Raw genomic sequence first — 23,502 nt, forward strand, 5'->3', positions numbered from 1 at the left:
CAGACCGTAAAAACCTTGACTTGAAAACCCCACAATGACGATATACATTCTCTATTCCCCCTGAAACATCCTGTAGCTAAAAAGGCTTGCACAATGCACTACTTCAGACGGTTCAAAGCGGCACTTGGCACCCCCTGGACTGCTCCTGCAAGTCTGCAAGTCTGCCCTAGTTTCGTTTAGGCTGAGCGTTTGAGTACTCCAAAAACAAAATGACAGTAATCGTCGCCAATGTAGCAGACTGGCTGATTGAGGTGAGAGCTGCAATTTAGTCTAGGTTAAAGGTCGCAAAAGAAATAAGTGGATTAACGGAAAATAGAGATTAACAAAGCAAAAGATAAAGGGAGAACAGAGGAGGCTTAGGATGCTCAAAGTGCCAGCGGGGGGCCGAGCCAAAACAAAGGCAGGATATAATGATGAAACAATGAGTAAACACAGTTATATACACTCACGGCTGCAGGTAGGCTGAGTTCCGGTCCAGGTGAGATCGGGCAAACAGAGCCTGGTGGTGGAGCCCTGCAGTAGGTGTCCTTGTTGGCACTGGAAGTCTACCCTGCTGCCCACCTGTCCACACACACACACACACACACACACGCACATCAGCACAAAGGAGAGCGAGTCAATACACTGATGCAAACGCCAATACGCTGCCAGCATCACATTTAAAGAGCCGAGAAAGAGATACAGCATATTGAAGTTTTCTCCCCTGTTTTTAATGATTAGCTGTACAGTGCGGAGGCAGGCGGAGATAATTCCTACAGGCCAGAACATGGATTTGAGTGATGCAAGTGTTTTAAGTAAACCTGCTTATTTCTTAGGGCGGAACATGCACACAACATAGAGTCAACATTTTTATTCATTTTAAACCACTGATTATTAACTAAAAATCACAAACTATGACTACACCAGTGTTTCTCAAGCTGTGGTTCTTGGTAACTTGGGCTTATGTAGGTGGTACTCAAGGTCATCTGCAATTTTGCACTTTTTTATTAGGGACAATTTGATTAATGCTTTATGATGAACATGTTCAATCCCCAGACAGGCCGTTCTGACTAGAGTTTGCGTATTCACCGCATATGCACAATAGAATAATCCTCCAGCCAGATTTGTTATTTGTTTTGTTATTCTTGTTTTTGTTGTGTTTTTGATGCTTTTTGGTTGCTTCTTTGTTGTTTAGTTACACTCTTTGTGGCTTTTCAACATCACTTTTTTGTCATGTTTTCATCACATTTTGTCACTTTTTTGTTGTATATTTTTGTCACTTTTTTATTATATTATGTTTTTGTTGCACTATCATCGCTCTTTTGTCACTTTTTGGTTGCATTTTCCTCTCATATTACCATTACCTTTTACCATTTGGCACTTTTTTCAAGACGCTTTTAGATTTGGCTAATACCAATCTGGAGAAAATGTTCTCTGTTCAGGCTGTTTTTCTGATATCTCTCTGTCGCAGTGCCATATCGTGTGACGTAGGCGACCATGGAATGCCAGTCGTCTCTCTTCTTTGCCTCAACATCTTAATACTGGTCATTCCAGTCCAGGCAGCGATATTCAGGAGGAAAGTTGTTCTCTTTCACACTTCCCATTGATTTTTACCTGTGAGGAAAACCAATTCCAGCCCTTCCTTCCTTATACTGTGTCCCAGAAAGTCAAGTTGTTGTTTCCGAATCTGCTTCAGGAGTTTTCTGTTTTCATGGTTTGACCAGGCTAATACTGTAGTGGTTCGCCATTGCCTTCTACAGAGTGGGCTAAGGATTCCCTTCTCCTCCTCCTATAATCGCCGTTAACTTTGGAGGTGGTGACTCGAGGTCGTGACACTTGGTCCTGTGTATATCTTAATTTAGGCCTGGTGGTGGTACTTGGAAGGTCAAATCCTTTACTTGCTGTGAAAATTTGAAACCACTGGACCATACAGCGGCAAGGTAGTACAGCGGTTAGCGCTCGTGCTTCACAGCTAGAAGGTCCGGGTTCGATTCCCACCAGGGAATCGAACCCGGACGGGGCCTTTCTGTGTTAGCCTGATAAACCACACCCACCTCTTTCTGCGCGAAAGAAGGTGGGTCTGGCCACACACGGCAAACAAGTTGCTGATTGGCGGCTAAGGCCTAGCCAAACCAATCACGACCGCCACAGACAAATGACAAGGTTACGTCACTCGCTGCACCACTATGTTGTTAGTTCAATTAACATTAACATTAGCCAAAACTAATCATGGATGAAGTTGTCGAGGATTTTGCCTCGCGTTCTCCTTGTTAGTTTATATTGATTTCATATCTTTTGAATTGGACTACAGCTGTCGTCACGTCTGCTAAGTGCTACTTGGCTTATTTCACTGACAATCTGTGTGTGTTAGGCCCGCCCCTTCAAACTGCTCCAGTTGCTCCGTGACCAGACGAATTTCCTGTGTGGAATGGACAGGGAAGAGTATGGCAGAGCCAGGCAATTTCTGGGTAGAGTTTGCATGTTCTCCCCGTGTCTGTGTAGGTTTCCTCCGGGTACTCCGGTTTCCCCTACCACTAAAAACATGTACTATAGGCACTATAGTGCACATGGGGGACGACAGATGGAAAATAGCCCAAGGCTACAATCCGGTGTGGCTTGTTTACATGCATGGGACCCATGTATGTTAACATGTACTGTCCCGACCAAATAAACCAATAAATAAATAAAAAATACCATTCTAAACCAAAAAAGCATATAAACACGACCCACTCATCCAAGTGCACAATACTTAACATTCTAACAAAAAAAAGCTTCATACAGTCACATTGTGACCCCCATCCAACCCCCCATCCGGTGTAGCTCCCATGCAACACCTTATCCATTTAATTGAGTGGAGCACAGTGGAGCACATTGTACCATGGCTGCAGAGCACACACAAAGAGCATACACTACATACATTAGGAATATATTCCCATGACTTCTGCCTTCTGTTATATAGAGCAGCAGGAGCTTTTTCAATTCACACCTCACACTGGCTCATGGTTCACAAGAAGAAATGAGTTCCGGTCACAGCTCAAAGTTTAAATTATGACTGTATGGTACTGATAAAAGTTTTAGTGAAGAAAAGATTGATCTGACAGAGTCATACTGAAGCTGTGAGCATTAAAAGGGATCAGCTGCATTTCGAGATACTTAACTTATTCGAAAGAGATGCTTTACCCTTGTGAGATTAATAGATTATGCGTGTTTTTGTGCTCCTTTCTTTGCTTTTTTATTTTAAAAACACATACATATATTGAGACATTTTAGATGTAAATTCTAAACTGCCCTGAGTGATTACTAATTTTGCAATGTGCCTTGAATACATTTTCAGGAATAAATCACCAAGACCCCTCCAGTAAATTGTATTTTAAACAGCTTCTTTCAAATGTTGATCCATCTTACCTTAAAGCCTGTTGTGTAATTCATGAAGCCATGCTCAGGTGTCCCCGGATTTTCACAGGTGCTTCTGGTGGGCTCTGGAACAAGAAATCACTGTCATGATGAGGAGCGGGATGCCAGGAGAATAAAAATGAGACCAGCGCAGAGAGGCAATCATTGATAATGACAATGCAATTTTCTAGCGGTGTAACACGTACCACCAAACAATTACTACAGAGGCTGGACAACAGTACAATCACGCTGATGAGTTTTCAGCCCACGTTTTTAACCATCCAAAGTGCTATGCAAATGTGGTAAAGTGGAAGCCGCTTAAAGGGTGTGTCCAAATGCTGGCACAGTCCGTACAGAGCCTGGACATGGAGTGAATAGGTTCAAATAAAGCAGAATTATGAATTGCAGGAAGAGCTGAAATTGAAGGTGCAGGGCCAATATAAATGGCTCTGGTTATTACAGCGTTTGAGAGCTGCCTAGGACGCGGCACTTATGAACAGACATAAATCACATGTGCACTCATTGAGGGGGGGTGGTTTAGATGGAGCAGGCCAGGACAGCGAAGACTCGTCATTAACTGCTCTCTGCTGCCCCTGTAACCACCATAGACCATTCAGTTACTGTGTCATATATTTATTTATTACCTACTACAATTAACTAGTCAATTAATCAAAACATAATTGCTGACCTGTTGACTACCAAATTATTATTAGTCGCAGTCCTATTTTGTATGTAACTGTGTATTATATGTGGACACACCGGATACAAACTGCCATAGTAGTCATGCTCATAATCACATTGAAGTTTTTTCAAAATCTGATTTAAACGAAAAAGGTCATGTTTTAGAACTTATGTTTTTGTGATTAATCGCTACATAATTCTTCCAACAATCATATATATATATATATATATATATATATATATATATATATATATATATATATATATATATATATATATATATATATATATATATATAATATATGAAATGGAGATGTGTCTAAAATTGACTCTTTTTTTTTCACTTTAAGGGACTAGACGAAATGTTAAAATCATCATTAGTAGTTTCTACCCCCTACTTACTCCAGCAATGTCCTAATGTGTAGAATGAATCCAGACCTATTCACCACAATAAAATACTGCACTATCACTCAGACAGTTACTTAGGGCCAAAGTACCATGCACAAGCTTAATATACAGACTGCAGTTCACGTAAGACCTGCAGTGGCAGTTGCGAGTATAAAGTTGACAACTTCCATCTAGTCCCATAGCTGTACTACGTAACTTGTTTACCTTAATAAATTGTTTTTGTAGTACCTCTGGGGGTAATACAAGTGTTCATGGGATGATTGGGGGTCTTTCATATCCTCCTGGTGTCTCACTTGCTTTCCCTGGTCTGACCCGGAACACCAATTCAAACTATTGGGAAGGGCAAAGCTAACTGCGGGCTAGCACCACATAAACAGTATTTACAGCCAAGTTTGAGTGAAAAAAATTATTTCCATTGTGTAATTGGATGTACAATATCCCTCTCTCCCTTTGTATTTTCTGTCAACGTAGTATTTACTCTCACGGACAATTGATGAGTAAAAAACCTCAACATGCTACGACACCTGCAGTGGCGCTTATGGCCTCTAGGGGCATGAGTTACCTAGTTCTGCTTCAAAAGCATGAATTGAATACTCGTACAGCCCTATCATCACAGCTGCAGGGTCTCTGTGAGCTGTGGCTCAGTGCTTTCCACATGATAAGCCCCGAACGCTCAAAAGAAAACCAACAGCATGCAATGTACAAACGACTGCCCCAATTGAAATCTGTCAAAACGCTCATGCTCCTGGACTTACACACTTCCATTGGGGTCACGAAGAGGGCATTAGCTTTTGCTTAATCCTAAAATATTCACCTATACAGCGTGGCTGAGATCCGCTCCACGTTCCGTCGTCCTGGCACATTCTTGTCGAGGACCCCACCAGCACATAGGGGGCGCTACAGCTGAACGTCACCTCCGATTTGAAAATGAAACTTCGTCCCTCTCTGCGGCCGTTGACTGGCACACCAGGATCCCCGCAGAATTTAGCTACAGAGGCGGAAAACAAAGATCAAAGAACTCAATAAAATATGAAACAAAGTGCATGTAGCAATTACAGCAGCGGATACATCGTCTGTTGTGCACACATGTATATCCCCAATGCAACCACTTCAATCCAGCCGCAGCAAGTGGAAGACAGTCGTGTGCGTGTCAGATTGAGTTGACATTCAGTTCAGAAATAATAAGCTGTGTGGGCAGCAGCTTCACCCGTACCAGATCATACCATCGAGGGAAGTGCCTCTATACTGCTGTAGCGCTGCTGCTTTCTGCTTTTCATTATTTTTATCGTGTCACCAAGTTCTCCCTCGCATTTCACAGAAGCATCTATAAGGTTAAATTATTAAACACAAGTGGTTCTCGTATGAAGCCTGTGTATTGCTTTATCAAATGTGGGAAAAACTGATATCTGAATTCAAGGCAAAAGAGGTCAATATAATCAATAGTCAAACAAATCTGTTTCTATGTTACGACATAGAAATTATACTTAGGCAAGGGTTCCTCATAATAAAACATTTAATACTTTGCAATTTATTCAAACATTATGCATAAGACTTGCACTTATTTACTTTGTCTGGCCCTGTATGAGCACTTTGGTCTGAAGTCTCTTGATTGCAGGAGGTGGAGTGGGAGCATGAGGTAAAGATGAGAGTCATACAGCCTGGCCACAGGAGGAGGCTAATAATATGAGTGCCGTCTCCTCAGACCTGACAAATGTTACAGCTAAAGCTCAGATAAGTTCTGCTCTCTTCCTCCATGTCAGAATCACTTCCTGTAGCGGAGACATGACATTACTGACAGGCTACAGGAGTAATCCCCAACACTAATACGTGTACTTAAAGTGGTTTCTGTAACAAGAACCCATGGTCATTACCAGAGATGTGTCGTGACTGACTTTCTCCACCGCTATGAAAGCATGATAATAATGATATGTTTTTCTCAGATGGAAATGCCACACTTGTTGCTGTGAAAATGCCTAACCACTAAGAGTATATAATTCTTGTTTCGTGAAAATGTGAACAAAGGAAGAAAACAAAGATTCATACATACATTTCTACAGCTACCACTTTTAACTTTCTTGTAATATTGTTTCGATGTAACACTATTTTTCGGACTCTATGTATGGAATAAGCACAGCATAATGAAATCTAACTGCACATAAAATGCATAAAGCAAAATCCAAATGTTCCCTGAAACCGTATAATATATTGTATTATATTTCAGTTGGTATTGGAAGTTGTATTAGAAGTTGGTTTAGTGGGAGCTTTTGTTTAGAGAGTTGACTATACGGGCCAAACAGGTGACACACACATCAATCACAAGCTTTGAGCCTCAGGGAAATAATGTACTGTTTTATGGATATGTAAGAGAAATGCCCCCGGCCAAACCAAGCTCAGCATATCTAATGCACCTCCCTGCATGAGCGTGAGTGTGTGTTGATGCGTGTGTGGGTGTGGGATCAGGCAGAGAGAAGACAGTCAAACTTTTCCCACTCTGTCTTAAAGCCTCAGCTCTTCCTTGATGAATTATCAATGCTTTGAAGTAATCAGCATGCACAGGCCTGATCCGAGTCAAGATCACTGTTCACCCCCACCGACACATGAACTGGCACCTTGGTCTTATCTCTGGTGCTTGCACTGTTTTCTCTCATGTGTATCGCAACCAAATTGAAAATGGATTTTAATTTTGTTTGTTACACGTAGGAAATTAGAATCTCTTTTGCATTTGAAATATTGTGGAACTGGTGGTGTCTACAGTGTAATATTCAACGTACTTCGAAGACTTGATATAATAGAAAATATATGTACATAAAAAATGTAATGGTAGCCAAAGGCACTCTTTTAGTAGACATGAAAACTCACCGAAAATCCACGTTAAACTCAACGATTGCTTGTCAACAAATCAGTAAACAACCTAGCAAATCATCTGTATACAACATTTGAAACTATTTGTAACCACATAAAAATAAACATCAAAAAGTTTGCATCTTTGTGGAGTGCCCTCCTGGGCTCCATCTCATCCTGAGGTACTTTTGAATGACCATGTGAACACTGCCTGCATGAGCCAACAGAATAAGCATAAAGGCTGTTTGGAAAAGGTTTCCTGAATAGCTGGCAGAACTGTATACCTTGGACAGCACTAACAGCACTGACTTTGATATTTGAAATGACTTCACAGCCAAAGCTGTTGTACATAGCGTTGTGCTGACATTTTAATATGCAATAGCTCTCTTACCCAAAATATGCTCAGCATTTTCCCCATCTTATTTTCTGGCCCATTTGTTTGCTCCTAAGCCAGGCAGCCAGAATATGACTTTATTAGAAGAAAACAAAATTACATGTGTTTCTTATTGATTACAAAACAAAGCAATTACGACAGAAAACTAATTACACAACAAAACAATCATTTGGGTTTGATTTGCATTTGTTTTGGCATTTCTATGTCAGGCCGCATGGATGTCACATAAAATGTAATTATAACATCAGAGGCACTTGTGGCTCAGACATTAAGCACTAATGTCACATCATTGAACATAAAGGTTACTTGGCAGGAGGCTGTTTTGGAGCTGGCCATGTGGAAATGATTGCTTTGTTTGAGATGAAATTCCTTGTCACCATGGCAGTAGGCTGTTCAAAGACATGCAACATTTACCAAGCTCTCAACAACCATGAAAACTAACTAACTGGGGCGTTTGGCACTGCTTAGAGCAGCAAGAGACTGTTGACTCTACAGACAACCTTTACCAATTCATCTACAAACTCAAAACCTCTTTGCCCGGAAGGAAAGTCACTCTACCACTGCCCACTGCCAATAATAAACATTTTGTAACGTTTTAGATAAATCATAGATTCAAAATGGAATGGTCACCTTGGCCTTCCAGCTTGTTTACACAAAACAAATCCTTTGACTGTCAAAGAAATATAAAATGGCTCAAAAGGTCACGACGTCTCTCTACAATTTATTCTAACTTCAAAAACAGTAGTGCAACAATGAGTCCATGCATTTGAAGAAATTGTAGAATATAAGTGTACACTTTTACCATGTGCAAATCAGTGCATCTGTTATTTAAGTAGGATTCACATGGAAAATAACAAGAGGATCCATTATCCTCTTCCGGATGCACTCACAAATGATACTCATGACAGCGGTATACACTCGAGTGTTCTCTTGATCTATATTATGTTCTTCAAGAGCAGTTCAAGCTTGCCTTAAGACAACACGGAGTTTCCAGCATCCCACTTCTGCCACTTTAGCCTAATGTTCATCATCTCTATTGTATCATTGCCCTAGAGGTCAGAGCCACTTTGTACTGTCAGAAAGATGTACGAGTACCTTTACCGCATTTCAATACATGCTCATTCAGCCTTTATGTTATATACAGATAGGCGACAGCAATAATCTGCATTTGAGAATAATTTAATTGAAGTTCCCCACCTACTGTTTATTAATCTTAATTAATTAATTTATCTTTGATCTACTCATTTCATTTTTACAAAGCAATATTGCAATAATGAACATTTCTTCATTGTTCTTCATTGTTACCTATTTTAGGAAAATAGAGATTGGGATAATGTCATAACCGATATAATATCATAACATTAAACTAATCTGATTTTAAAACGTAAAATACTCAGATTACCATTGACTCCGACATATTTCAGTGCAGTAGTATGATATTTGTGTTTGTGGCACAGCAGTTGATGGAGTTGCTCTGTGGCTCTGTTGTTTACTTCTTATACTATTGTGGCACTTGTAACTCTATGCGGTTGACAGATTTAGGCACCCCTTCCTATTTCTGCCTAAGAGTGACAATAAAAATATAATGCAATACAATATAGTACAATATTGTCCAATTATATGACATTGGTGTAGCTTATTATCAGTAGTCTAGGATAGTCCCGCTAAGGCCCGTTGTGTCGTTGACGGACCTGAGCCACCCATAATCCCACACAGATCTATCTTAAAATCATACATAAATAAAGAAATGTGTAATTGATATCCTAAATAATCAAATGAAAATTGTAAGTCCAACTCACGCAGACACTGAGGTAGTTCTCCGCTCCATGTGCCGTTGCCGGTGCAGGTGAGGACCGCAGGGAAGGAGAGCTCGTAGCCGGGCAGGCAGCTGTAGCTCACGCTGCTGCCCCACTCCAGGACGGTCCCCTCCAGCAGCCCATTTGGGATGGGGGGCGGCGTGGGACACATCACCACTGTGGACAACGGCAGGGGATTAGACCAAATGATGATTATTATTACGCAGTTATAATTGTGACCTGACGAGGTTTAATTTGAATGACCCGTTAATGATAGTTATCCACTGAACTGCAGTCACTTTCCAGCCCTGATCAGACGTATGATCAGCAGTTGCAGATATAGCCTCAGCACTAGTTCAACCGGGAACAAATAGGGTCTTTTTTATAGTTCCCAAGAGGCAGGGAAGAAACAAACGCACCATTCCCCTTTGCAATAGAGTCAGTGTTTTAAGCCCTAGGTGATGGTCTGGGCTTTGAAGAGCGAGGGATAGAGATTTTGCACACCTCACTTCAGAAATTTGGGTAAGAAATGAGCGAACATCATAATGAGTATGTGAGCTATAAACTTTGAGCTGAAGGAGTGTAGCAACTGTACGTATAATAAAGAATGGAGTTTTGACACACTTTGAAATAAAGCCGTGGGGAGGCTGATGGGATATGGGTTTTAGGGACATGAATAAATTAGAGCAGTTGTTTTAGACCCAAACTCTCTGTCTCAACACTCATCACAAGCCCAAGTCTCTTAGTCTCTCTCTTTGCACAGCTTCGCGTTTGTGCCCCGGCATTTGAACATGACATTTTTGAACAGCACAATATTGTACCCGTTAAAAGACAAAGAGCTTAAAACGTCGCGCGGGCAACAGAGCTCTATTCACTGTCCATCAACGTGGTCAGTTTTGCATGAACCGTTGAAGCTGAAGTGAAAAGCGAGAAAACGAAAATAGCAGTCCACCAGATTTCACAAGAGAAATGAATCTGTGATAAAAGGGTTTTACAAAATGGTTGCTAAAGCTAAAAAAGCAAAAAAAAAACTAAACTGTACTACATTTTTAATTAAATCTAACAGTTAAGTCATTAATATTTGTTGCACTTTAAGCTACATGTGGCCTTTGATTTCACTAAATCTGGGGCATATCGCAGTGGGATATAAACTTTATTTTAAGGTGAAGGAAATCTCCAGTTCTCAGCCGTAAATCTGCCTGACTCCCATGTTGACGGGGGAAAATATAAGCCTGCCCTACAGGATCAAAATTCTATTAAGACAAACGTTACATAGCTGTTATGGTACTTGTGTGCATAAAGTGACTTACATTTGCCTTTTTTCTGACACAAGAACAAAAAAAAAATGAGCCTCCAAGCAAATACTGGTGTCTTGTGCCTACTAATCTCCAAACACCACAGCAACTGGAATTTCTTGAGAAATGCAAAATACTATATAAACTAAATGAAGGCCTGGGTGGCAGAGAGAGCTGAATGGAAAGCAGTGAGTGCCCCATTTTCATAAGTACTTCTAAGCAGCATTAGTGCCTCTCAGCTGAACACGCCAAACCTGGAGTCGTTCTGAAATCCGTGCTGTGCGAGGCTTAGGAAGTGTCATCAGCTGAGTGTCTATGCACCAGCACTGATGCATTAGGAGCGAATTTACCCATATACAGCACTTTAGTATCACTCTCCCTGTAGCCCAGTGCCGCAATGTCACTTCTTTGAAATGGCTCATATCACACAAATCTATGGCAGAATGACACACGCCGCTCACCCCATCTGCACCACTCGACCTTCCACATAAACCCAATCATGCACAAGACAAGTCAAGTCATTTTACTGCCACCATATTCTCTACATCCGCAACAGATCAAATACAGCAACTTTTCAAAGACATATCGCTGCAATGGTTGTCAGCTGTAAACCGTAATGCTTTTTTATTGGTCACATATACATAAATACGATACAGTGGTACAAAAATGGACCAACCCAGGCTCTAGGAAATGCCATTTTAGTCTTTATGGTGATTCAAGCCTTTCAAAATGGAGGGCATCAAGGTCAGGTGTAAGCATATGCAAACTAATATGTAAATCTCACAGTATGTTAAAAGACAAGTTTGTTATGACAACTGTAGGTACAATAAGAAGAGAAGATTTTTATGCAAGAAAAAAAAGAAAAAATCCTTGACATTTATTCTATAGATATATAGATATTGAAGATATATAACGTTTGCATTGTAATTCAAAACAACCACTTGAGCCAATCGAGTTTCATTCAATTACCTCTCAAGAGGAAACCACAGAATGGGGAGCGGTAGCGCCGTGAAACACCCACCCTCGGGCTCACTGACTAATGCACACAGGTCAAAGTGGGCTCAGAGCATTTAGGCAGTGACAGCTCCGGTGATGGGCGTTAAGAGTGAAGGTGTGTGCGGATCTTTATATGCATGACTGACGTCAGCGTGTAATTGAATGTCCTACAGTGATTTTTAAGAGCACTTTGCAGGACGAGTGTTTATGGCACGAGAAGAGTCTTTTTTCCTTTCTTTTTTTTGCTTGCTTGCTTGCTCACTGGATTCATCAAACCATAACCGCGCTGGAGTCCAAGAGCCAGAACCGGTGCGGTAGCTGTCAAGGATTAAAGCTAAGGGGTTAGATATTCACACACTTACATGCACACGCCGAAGTGCACACGCCGACACACCGGCTCTGGCTTATGCCCCACATTTAAACCGCCTTAAGTGGAGAATGTGTGTCCATTGATTTTTCCTGCAGTTTAAACATGTTAAGGAAAAGGAACCATCAATAATAAAACACATACATGACATATTGCAAACGTGCGCCAGATTTTAACATCTCGGCAAGGTCAAACTGAGAATTTACACGGGCCGAGGTTGAAGTGTGATATTTCTGAGATAGAAGCTAGCCAGTAAGTGAATATTCAAAGCAACACTGGGCCTTTAAACGATGAAAGATCTGTACTGAGCACTAAAGTGGACAATGTTCAGTATGGCGGTCTGGATACACATAAAAACAACACCAAATCTTGACAGAAAACAATTATTATTATGCAACAATTTAAAAACCAATGAACTAAAGCATTGCCATCATATACCGGCTTTTGATATGCGTGTCAAAACGAGACTTCTGGTGCCATCAACCAGCAAGGGAACAGAGCAGAAGTTATATAAAGCTGCCTTGGGAGAATATGCGACTTTCTATACATCTCTAGTCCTTTTCCTCTCTACACGTGTGCACACAGATCCACTTATCCGTCCTCGCGAGGCTGCTGCCGCCACACCACTCTCTCTCGCTCGCTGAATGAGGAGAGAATTGGTTCCTTAGCAACAATGAGCCATAGTTTGCCTTGTGGGCTCCTCTTTTTCCACAAATACTTTTGAACTGCTGGCTGCACAACTTAATCTGCCCCGCAATACAAGCTTTTGGGTGACGAACAAACCGTGCTAATCTGTACCTCCGTTCAAGCCTCATAAATCTGAGGGCAGTGTAGTGATGACGGGCAAACAACCTCTGATGCGACAGTATGGCATTTCGTTTTCCGTGATCTTACTTTAATGTTTTGGATATGTCCTTGTTTTGTTTAGTTTTCTTCTTTACAGGAACCTGTGCGCCAACCCGTCCGGACCCGAACCTTGGATCCGACCGTGAATCCCCTCAGACGAGCGGCTGCCTCCCTCTCCCTCCCTCTCCCTCCCTCCCTTAATTAAATATGCACGAGCGATCGTAGTGCGCAAATAGCACGGCTGTTTCCCGATCAGCAGCGAGCAGGTCTGAACCTGGACCAAACCATGTCTGAACCTGGACTAAAGCAGGACTAAACCTGGACTAAGCAGGGCTCAGTGTGTTGAACTGAGCAAATAGGGGAAACACATCACTGTCATATGTGCACATTGTGTATAATAGAGGCTATGCATTCCGCTATTTAGGAGAAATATGTTTTTTGCAAAAAAACAATAATAACAGGATTCAATTAATTATTTTTAATAGTAATAGATTAGAAATAGATAGACAGATCATCATAACCGTGAAATAACCCTGTATGTTTTTTAAAATTCGGACCTTGGTGAAATTTCATTTGTGAAACCTGATTTACAACAAAAAACTAAACAGGTGACTAAAGGAATAGTCAAGGAATCAATCAAGAGATGAAAAAACATTTGGGGAGGCAAAGACCAATGTCACCACTGTAGAAGGACACTTTGTTTCTTGTCGTCATCACTGTCACGGTTGCTGATAAGGATGAGCTGTCTTATAAGCACACTTAAGTAAACAACATAGTATCAGTGACCACCGAGGCAGTTCTACGTCACCTTGCTTGCTAATCTCATCCAATCCATGGGTGCATGCGTGTTCTTCCACAGTGTACTTCTGGCCAAGGTTGCTGCAGTACGGTCTGTTAGTTGTCAAGGTCCAATATAAGACTCCAACAATGCTCTGTGTGAGTGAGTATAAGAGGAGCTTTACCTTGGCACGTTGGCATCGCTCCACTCCAGGTGCCGTTGTTAGTGCAGGTTCGTGCAGGACCAGTGTCTGCAGTGATCATGATAAATCCAGGCTGGCACATGAGCGTCACATTCTGGCCCACTGTGAAATCATCCCCAAATCGCAGTCCATTGGCTGGTACCCCGGGGTCTCCACAAGTGATTACTGTCAGTAGACAAAAAATCAAGAAGTAAGTCGACTGAAAAGACAAGATAAAACATTTGGTGATTCAATGTTAAAGTGCCCTTGGGACCAAACGCTGCTGAGGTATTTCGTCTCTTGAGCTACAGGCAAACATTGGCGATGGTGTTTGGTTATTAACGCTATTTATTCTATTATTTATTCACTTCTTTAAAAGTGTTTCATTTCTAATATATTAAAATAGAATATACTACAGACAGACAGATAAAGTTACATTATTTACCAGTGTTCATATTATTCAAGGCAATGGACAGAATTGGAAACCGTGACACAGGGACATGGACAGTAAATTACCCTCTCATGATATCAGCTGGTTAGACCTGTTTGACCCCGTTTGTCAGCTGTGAAGCATTTGGTCTGTATACACAGTGATTTATGGCTATTATGAACCTGACCAGGGTGAAATACAATTATAGGCTCAGCAGCTCTTCTCAAGTGTACTCAGCCCTCAAGTGTTTCTGACCAAGCAGCAAATAGAGAAACAACAACAACAACAACAACAACAACAACAACAACAACAACAACAACAACAACAACAACAACAACAACAACAACAACAACAACAACCCTATAATGGTTGGCAGGTGAGTAATGTAAAATAAAGTCCACTACTATTTTGCTTATTATTGTTGTAAATACATAGGTTTTGTTACAAGAGGTAAATATTTAAAAGCCAGGATTGTAAAGTCATAAGGTTCATTTGTGTTTCATTGAGACAAACAGCAGCAGTGCAGCACCTCAGACTAAGCTTTTATTCAGGACTACATGTCTAGCCTATTGTGTATGTTTTGTAGATTGATGTGGAAAACCAGAACAGCGGAAATCCCTCCAGACTCATAGAGAACATGAACGTGTTTCTTTTGCGTGAGGCTGGGGTGTTCGACACTCAGCCAAAAGTAGGTGTTGAGCATTCAAATGTTTTAGTCAGAAGACATTTTGGGAACAATTATCTTTGCTTAGAGAACCATTTGACACATGCTGGTCTCCAGATAGCTCCAAACGCTGAAAAATAACTGAAATTACTCCTCGATAAAGGGAAGAGACCAGAATAAGGAATTGCAAAGAGAGAGGGGGGGAAAAGCCTTAATAAATCAGCAGGATGGTGGCATGTACAAGGGAACTGCGTACTCTCCCTAAATAATCACTGTTTACTGTGTGTTTTGTACTTTATGACTCACGCCACACTTCACTGAGCAAATCTCTCTGGTGCCCTTCAGTTAATTTGCTAATTCCTTGTATGCTCTATAAAACCCATTCACCAGCCACTCAGCATGTGAAGAACAACTCAAAATCTGTGTCTCCTGAAGCTTGTCGTGACTTTGACTTGTTGACCTACATCATCGATTATTTGTGGGCCAGAAAAAAACATTTCCTCTTTAATAACACAGCAATCAAAAGTGCAAATGTCCCTGAACTCTCCACTAAAACACAATACAAAGTCACTGTGGTCTTAAAATCTCATCTGGAAATAGAGAAATGTTCCAATACCATTTATCTTTTCTTGTGATTCAATAACCACCCCCCAAAAAAAAAAAGAAGACAAATAAAGAATATTGGTATTTTTCGAGAAAGGAGTGTGATATAATTTTGTCAGATAGCCATCCATCTGCAAATTGAATTAAGACTGTCATATTTCTTAATTAGTCTCAGGCTCATTTACTGAGAGATCCAGGCAATATAAAAAGATGGCTGATGGGCTGAATGCTTTGAGAAGAGAGAAGAGATTTATGTGGGATTTAATAAACTGTATAATGCCATTTTACTTCACAGTGGGTGCAAAATATTGATTTTTAGAGAAATCTACTTTGTGAGGCACACATTGCTCATGAAGCATCACGGGGAAACTGATTAATTCAATTGTACTTGAATCATTGCATGCGCAGGAAATCTTGTTACATTGCTGTCTTTGAACCAAAGTATGACCTTGTATTGGCAACACCATGGCTGAAGAAACATGTTTCTCGATTCAAAGAAGAGCTGGAACATATGATAAGGAGCGCTCTACTGAACGGTTTCTTGGTCAAACATATCAAGCCCATTTCCTTTGGGTGAGGAGGGGGGAGGAGAGAGAGAAGTGAAAAAAAAAAAGAGGAAGGACGAAAGGAGAAAAAAAGGCGGGTCATCTCGTGATCGGAAGGTTGTGGGTTCGAATCCCAGCTCCCACAAATGCACACTATCGTTGTGTCCTTGGGCAAGACACTTCACTCTACTTGCCTCCAGTGTCTACGCACATTGGTGTATGAATGAGAGAGTGAATGGGCGACTGGTTCCTTACTGTAAAGTGCTTTGGGCCTGATAAAGGTAGAAAAGCGCTAAGTTTAGTCCATTTATTTGGGTAATGCCAAACTGGAGAAAATGTGCTCAGTCAAGGTGGGGGTTAAGAGGTTAAGGAAAAAAACAGTATGTTCATTCCAGCCACTGGGAGCAATGTAAAGAGACAGGATATCAACAACACAGTTTAGCCACGTGGTAAATGGTTAGTCAGCCCCAGGGTGGCTGTGGCTACAATAACAGCTTACCACCACAGGGCATGGAGTGAATGAATAATGACTACAGTGTAATGTACCTTGAGAAACCTGTGACAAAGGCTTGTAAAGCGCAATACAAGTGTAAGCAGTTATTCATTAATTGGAAAAATGTTACATTATATGCAGCCCGCGATCCTACGAGGATTCGGTTTTCGGCCCACAGCCCAAATGAGTTCAACACCCCTGCTCTAGAGTTTTCCAAGTTTTCCAGTTTTCCATGGAGAAATATTGCAATTTTCTAGACCATTCATATTTAATAGTTGCATTTTTTAGGACACTTACATGTGCAGTTTGGAGCAGTGCCAGACCAAGTGCCGTTGGCTAAACACTGGCGTGTGTGCAAACCACTGAGGAAATATCCCTCCATACAGGCGTACACAATGGAGTGAGAGAAGGTTGAGCCATCCACACGAGAAATCCGCCCATGAGCTGGAGTTCCAGGGTTCCCACACTGCACCGCTGCAACACACAGGTATAAAAATCACACTCAATGAAATAATTGGTTGGAAAAATATGTACAATGCTCTGTTTTGCAACAGACATTTTAATAGTACGGGTTTCTCAATTACTACAAGCTGAAGGAGTCGCAGACCTATCACTTTCATACATCAACTGCAACGCTAAGTTCAATGTTGTTCACCAGGCAAAAGATTTGGTTCTGTAAATATATTTATAAAAGTGTTTTGTGTGTGTTTGTACATTTGAAGGATACACTGTAATGCAGGTGACAGCACAAATGAAACATGTTTAGCCTTGAGTACATTCTTTTTGACATGACAAGATACCTAGAACAAAGTCTATAATATCAGCACTCTGAAGTCAGATTGAAAGATAAAACAAAAAGGAAGTCTTAGGTAAAAGCCAGGCAGACGAAGACGCTAGAGAGAATAAAGGGAATAGGATGAACAGATGGAGGAGTGGACGGGCACCAGGAGACAGAGCCAGAACGAGATTATTATGAAGAAATCACCAAAGGAGCAACAGGAGGGGAAAAGAAAGAGAACAGAGACACATCTAGGAAAACAAGACAGACAGAATAAAGGCAGGCATACAAAGAGCAGTTCAGTGGGTCTCCAACACTGGTCCAGCTTATTAAAAATGTCCTGGAATTGTGCCAAGTGGCCAGACAGTACGTAAGTATGAGGGCCAACGCAGTGAAACATTGGCCTCAATATCAGGTTGACCCCTGGAGGTAATTTATGCAGGATATAGGACGGCCATTCTCTGAACTCATATCTGCAAAATCCACTCTGATTCCCTCATTACAACCCAAAGATGACTTGGCTGTAGGTGCTGAGAATTAATGAATTTTGGTTGCAATCTGGAAGTGAGTTAGTACACCATGGGCTGTCACAAAGAGCAGGCGAAAGCCGGCACTTACAGTATCCATCTGCTGCTGCACTGTGTTTATGCACCGTGTGTCATTTTAATCCAAGTGCAATTCTTACTGCACACAGAGCAGCAGCCTGTGTGTTTATTTCCAACAGAGACCACAGTGCAGCTGTTGACTGTTGTAGTGAAATTCAGTTCAAAGAGCAGTGTGCTGTATAAGATCCTAAAGCAACCCCAGAGCTGTTTACTGCAGGGGAAATAGAAAAGGACAAAATGCACTTGCAGTCGCCTTTGTCTATTCTTTAGAAAAAGAAAGTTGTAATCTCTACATTCTTTAATACAAAAATACATGAAATACACTGCATGGTATCTCAAACCTTTACAACTTGAAAGCACTACAGAAGAACTTACGCTTGCAGAAGGGCTGTCTGCCAGACCATGTACCGTTGGGGAAGCATATCCTCTCTGCAGAGCCGTACAGTGTATGTCCCACTGAGCAGGTGAAGCGGACCTTGCTGCGCACTTTAAAGTTGCCTGCCTCCCTGCTGGCATGGGAAGGTGTCCCGGGATCTCCACAGGTGCCTGCTGCGTCGCCTGCAACAGGAGATAGCTGCGGTGAGGCCAGTGCACACAAGAGAGCATGATGGGATCCCTTTGAACTGTCGGTGTGTGTTGTAGAGTAATGTCAGTGAATTACAGCTCAGAGCTTCTGTCTGTCAGGCTAAGGGATAATACAGGGAGGCTACCGACTAAAAGTGTACAGCTCCAGAGACCTGCAGAAAGCTATAAAACACAGAATGCGTCAATGAGCAGTTGTCACGCGGCCAACGAGCACGAGGAGCACCGTTTTTCATGAGGTTGACACCAGGAGCTGTGTGTCCATAAAGCACTGAGGCTTGCATTAAAAGGCAACCAGCTGTGGGTCTGTCAAGCAGTGAATATAGTTTGACCCCAGAGGTTAAACCATTTATGTCTAACTAAAACACTTTTACCAAACTTTGAGCTCTGGAGAAATGTCATTCATATGTGTCAAGAAATGACCAGCAGTTTTGCTTCACCGGACATACTGTTTGTCCACCTGCTGTTTAAGCATTCTTCTTTAATTTACCTCCTTTGCTCTGTACCTAGACCTCCCTGTGCAACCTTTTAAAATGAGCTACATCAAGTAATTCAATGTCAAGTTTCAAACAAACATTTTTACTTTTGTGAGGAAAGATAGAAAAAAATGTGAGCGATGACAAATGTAGAATGTGCTGTGAGACAGTGATAAAAAGCTAGCCGATATGAGTGGAGTCTGAGATGGGTGTAAAGGGGTGGGGGCTATGTGTGTATTCACCTGGGACAACCAGAAAATGGAAGGGGTACAAAAGAAAGTGCTGCTTCGCATGTTCAAGCTTCATTCAGCTCCCAGGAAATCAGAGACGGTAGATGGAAAGATTTATCAGTTAAATATAACAACTCGGATTTGAGAGGCACAGACTGTTGCTTTGCTTGTCTCTTCAGATGACAGTGGCTGCCTATCTCGACTTATCGGTAAGATTCAGTCTAATAACAATGATAAAATGCAATACCGTATTTTCCAGACTACAAGTCACACTTTTTTTCATAGTTCAGCAGGGGGTGTGTCTTATATTCCGGAGCGACTGATATGTGATTTTTTTTCCCCTTTTTCTAAATTCAAATATATAATTTCACATGCCACTAGAGGGCACTGCAGGGTAATCGAGCAGCAGAAAGAAAGTTTGTAGTGAGCGAGAAAACAAAACAAAGCTAATCACAGGCTAAAAGCTCGATGGCCACAGCTAGAGGAACGACTTCGCAAATGAGAGCTTGAAAAATGTGCTGCCGGGAGAGGCTTGTCAATGGTGCAGCTACGACTCCGTGCCCGGGTCGTTGCCAAGGCAATTGTTCAGTGACACCGAGGATGAAGATTTCAATGGATTTCTTGATTTGGAGTGAGATCGAGAGTTTGGTATGTTCTTTATGCTATAGTTGTTTGAACTGTTTATGTGATATTAACATACCAGACAAATATTTAGTTTGTTGTTTATGCTTCATGTAGCTAACCATCAATGTGTTACGTTAGCATACTGTACGCCTATTTAACCTGATGTTTTTTTCTTCATTAGGCAATTTTTGAAAATACGGTAGTCTTAAACTATAGCACTTTTACCAGGTATACTGTAGGTAAAGATTTGGATTCATAACCACTGCCATAATATGGAGTTTTATATACTGCACTGTTGCCTCTCGGTTGCTGGTACTTCATTAGTCTTATTTGGATAACTGAAGTCGCGTGGTTCAGCATCCTCTGACAGCTATAATCTCACTAATTGGGATGGTGGTGGATTTGGTTTGAATTAGACTTAATGTCCGTTCACCAGGCTGCCTTTGTAAGAAAATAATAAGGCCTTCAACTTAGCCATTCAACTGCCGAGGACAAAAGGGGAATGGCTTGGCAAGCAGTTCTAAGCCCGAGCTTACTAATTAACCAGGGAGGAAGAGATGAGAGCGGGATTGATGCATGAATGGAGAGCTGTGCTGATGCGAAGCTAAAATTTGAGAAATTTATAGGCCATTATTTTCTAGTCACTGGAAAAACAACTACAATATTTAAATAGGATATGTCTTTACATGCTGCTGCTGTTGTAGTAGTAGTACTACAAATAATAAGCAGCTAAAGATGTGCAACAAACCACACGTTATTATAATTATTGGCAATACTTTTGAATACAGGGCATTGAGAGTAACAGTCCTAACAAACATTGAAGTTCACTGTGTTAGTCGGTGCAAAAATGGCAAAGATAATGTTTTGTAAGTATGTTTTAAGTTATCAAAGTCAAGTTAACAGTGCTGTCTGTTAGACCTGAGCAGTGAGGCAGGGGTCCGCTCCAGTGCCCGTTGAGCTGACAGGTGAGTGATGAGTCTCCAATGAGCTGCCGGTCTCCAGTGCACGAGTGTCTGACGGTGGAGCCAAAGGTGAACTTCTCCCCAGTCATCACAGCATTAGGGGGGCTACCCGGGTGCCCACAGTCCACCTCTGCAGAGAAAATACAACACGACAAAATATCAGCACACAGTGAAGACCTGTTTTATGATGGTGGGGAGACTAGTATCCAGGATTAAGAAATTCTGATAGGAAAAAAAAACAATAATTCCTGTGAAGTGTAAATGATACATCAAACACAAATTTCATCATTAACAAACCTTCATCACTGGCTCTTTTGTAGACACGTGCATACAATTACTTTTACTCTGTTAATAGTACAAACCGACTGAAGCACCTAATATAGTGTATAGTAAGTAAGTAACTAAGTAAGTAATGTTTATTTACAGACAGAGAAGTCACAAAGTGCTTCACAATATACAAAGTACAACAATGTGAGAGAATGTAGTACTCCTGACGAGAAGCACCGCCTCTAAAACTGGTCTAGATACTCCATTTCCCCATTAGACTCAATCGACCACAGAAACAACGACTCACTAATCGTCATTGTCCTTGCTCTTTCGTGATCCTTTACAGTTAACGTGGCGTGAAGTGTTCATGCAAACCATTATTTAAAACAGAGGAGTTGGCGCCTACCAAAGCACTCTGGCAGAGGTTTGTCCCAGTGTCCCACCGGTTGGCAGGTCAGCACAGACGAGCCAAACAGGTAATATCCGGGGTTACAGTCGTAGAAGACCACACTGCCAAAAGTGAAGTTGCCATGTTCAATCTTACTCTCTCTGATCGAGTTGGCGGGGATCCCAGGGTCTGTGCAGTTCACCACTGGAGGACAAAGAGGCAAAAAATGACTTATTTGAATGTCATGAATAATTCAATTAGCAAATTATAATATATACCACAGCGTGCAGTGCAATTATTGTTATTGTAGCTGGGGTGTTTTAAACAAGACTTCTGTCCTGTAATGTCGGGCTATTAACACTATAATTAGCATGGTCAAATGATTGTTCAACTGAATGGGAGGAAAAAGACACATTTGCATCAGAACTGGTCAGCTTCATGTTTTATGGACGTGTGGCACATGTGCCGCACTGTTTTTGTGTATTTTACATAATAGTCCAAAACTGATGACATTTATTGGAGGAATTTATTTGAAAAGTTATTTATTGCTAGCCCAACATCATATGCAATGAAGTATTCTATCTAAACATATATTTTAAAATAATGTTTAATTCTCTCCAACAGTTTTTCTATTATTATTATTAGAATTACTTTGGAAGAAAGAAATGATAATTAAATATGGATCTATAGCTTATTGAGGCTTATAAGAGTCAGCACTGCTTTTGTCTATGATATGTATGTGCAGCATGTATCTAAGAATAAAATAACGTGAAATAAAACATAACACTTGCTTATTAGATAAAACAACATCCACGGGGAATCCGGCATATTTTGTCTGGCAACTATGTTCCTCTTTCTTTGATTAGTGGCTTATTTGCATATCTATATGTGAGCCATTAGGAAAAACGCAGTAACTGCTCTCTGGGTGAAACTGAGAAAACTGACTTTTTAGTTTTTTTCATGTCCTGTGAAATTGGTTTGAACTTTATCATTGGTTTCTTTTATATTTTGTAGCTTTTTATGGTAGAATTATTGTGGGTATAAAACACAAACTCTAAATGTACTGTAGTCCCTTAAAATGCAGATACTGCACTTTTCCTTTGTACGAGCCTACATTCTGCATATGGTTATACAAAGGAAAAGTGCAGTATCTGCGTGCTTGATGTTTTTTTTTGCTTTCTAGTAATTATATTTATGTTAGTAGATTATCATCTGCATAAATATCCATCATAATTTGAGTATTTGAGATGTAAAAGTAGTTTATGTTACACATTTTTTGTTGGTAAGGGGAATCCATACACTGTATTAGGAGTGGTTACACTCTATGTAGCTCATTTTTATAAGAACCCAGACTATTTGGACTTGAATCTCATTTATTCAACAAACAAACAAATCCATTTTGAACTTAAATTGTAAACTTTGTACAAAAATGAAAAAGGAAATATATAAAAATATTCAATGAACCATGATTGAGTATACGTTTTTACTTTGATTAAACTCCTTCCGCGGGTAGTTCCATTTTGTGGCCATTTCAACCATCATCTGGCCCTGTGACAGTGTCATAATCATTTTGTTGAGTGTTCGAAATTCAGGGCAGTGAAGGTTGATGAAGTCGAGCCAGTCTTTGCTTAGAAGGAGTCCTGGTTGCCGTGGTAACCAGAGTGGAATGTTCAGTTACTGCACTTTTCCTTGGTTTTTGTCTCAATTTTGTAGTTACTGCAAATTTAATTATGGATTTTCTCTAATACGGAATAGTTTTGAAACAAACCACTTTGGTACAAGATAGTACAGATAAGAAGAAATCTGGTCTCAACTCAATTTTGACAAAATATGCAGTTACTGCGTTTTTCCTTTGTACGGCAGCATACATTCAGTATCATGTCAGGGAGGCTTGAACGAA

General features: G+C 40.8%; 2 protein-coding genes across 4 annotated transcripts in view; one reads left to right on the top strand and one right to left on the bottom strand.

Annotated features, from left to right (window-relative positions):
* The window catches only part of eomesb (eomesodermin homolog b), a 383,568-nt gene that overhangs the window by 82,905 nt on the left and 277,161 nt on the right, over positions 1–23,502 (top strand). The window lies entirely within an intron of this gene.
* The window catches only part of LOC306967220 (CUB and sushi domain-containing protein 3-like), a 184,190-nt gene that overhangs the window by 14,788 nt on the left and 145,900 nt on the right, over positions 1–23,502 (bottom strand). For all 3 annotated transcript variants that reach the window (XM_079562149.1, XM_079562150.1, XM_079562148.1), the window contains exons 55-63: positions 21,621–21,806; positions 20,904–21,077; positions 18,449–18,631; positions 16,988–17,164; positions 13,959–14,141; positions 9,496–9,669; positions 5,276–5,449; positions 3,385–3,458; positions 450–561 (exon numbers count right to left, since the gene is read on the bottom strand). In XM_079562149.1, coding sequence (XP_079418275.1) covers positions 450–561; positions 3,385–3,458; positions 5,276–5,449; positions 9,496–9,669; positions 13,959–14,141; positions 16,988–17,164; positions 18,449–18,631; positions 20,904–21,077; positions 21,621–21,806 — 1,437 coding nt within the window. The remainder of the gene's footprint in view (positions 1–449; positions 562–3,384; positions 3,459–5,275; positions 5,450–9,495; positions 9,670–13,958; positions 14,142–16,987; positions 17,165–18,448; positions 18,632–20,903; positions 21,078–21,620; positions 21,807–23,502) is intronic.

This window comes from Gobius niger (genome assembly GCF_951799975.1).
Source record: "Gobius niger genome assembly, chromosome: 8".
Classification (NCBI taxonomy): Eukaryota; Metazoa; Chordata; class Actinopteri; order Gobiiformes; family Gobiidae; genus Gobius; species Gobius niger.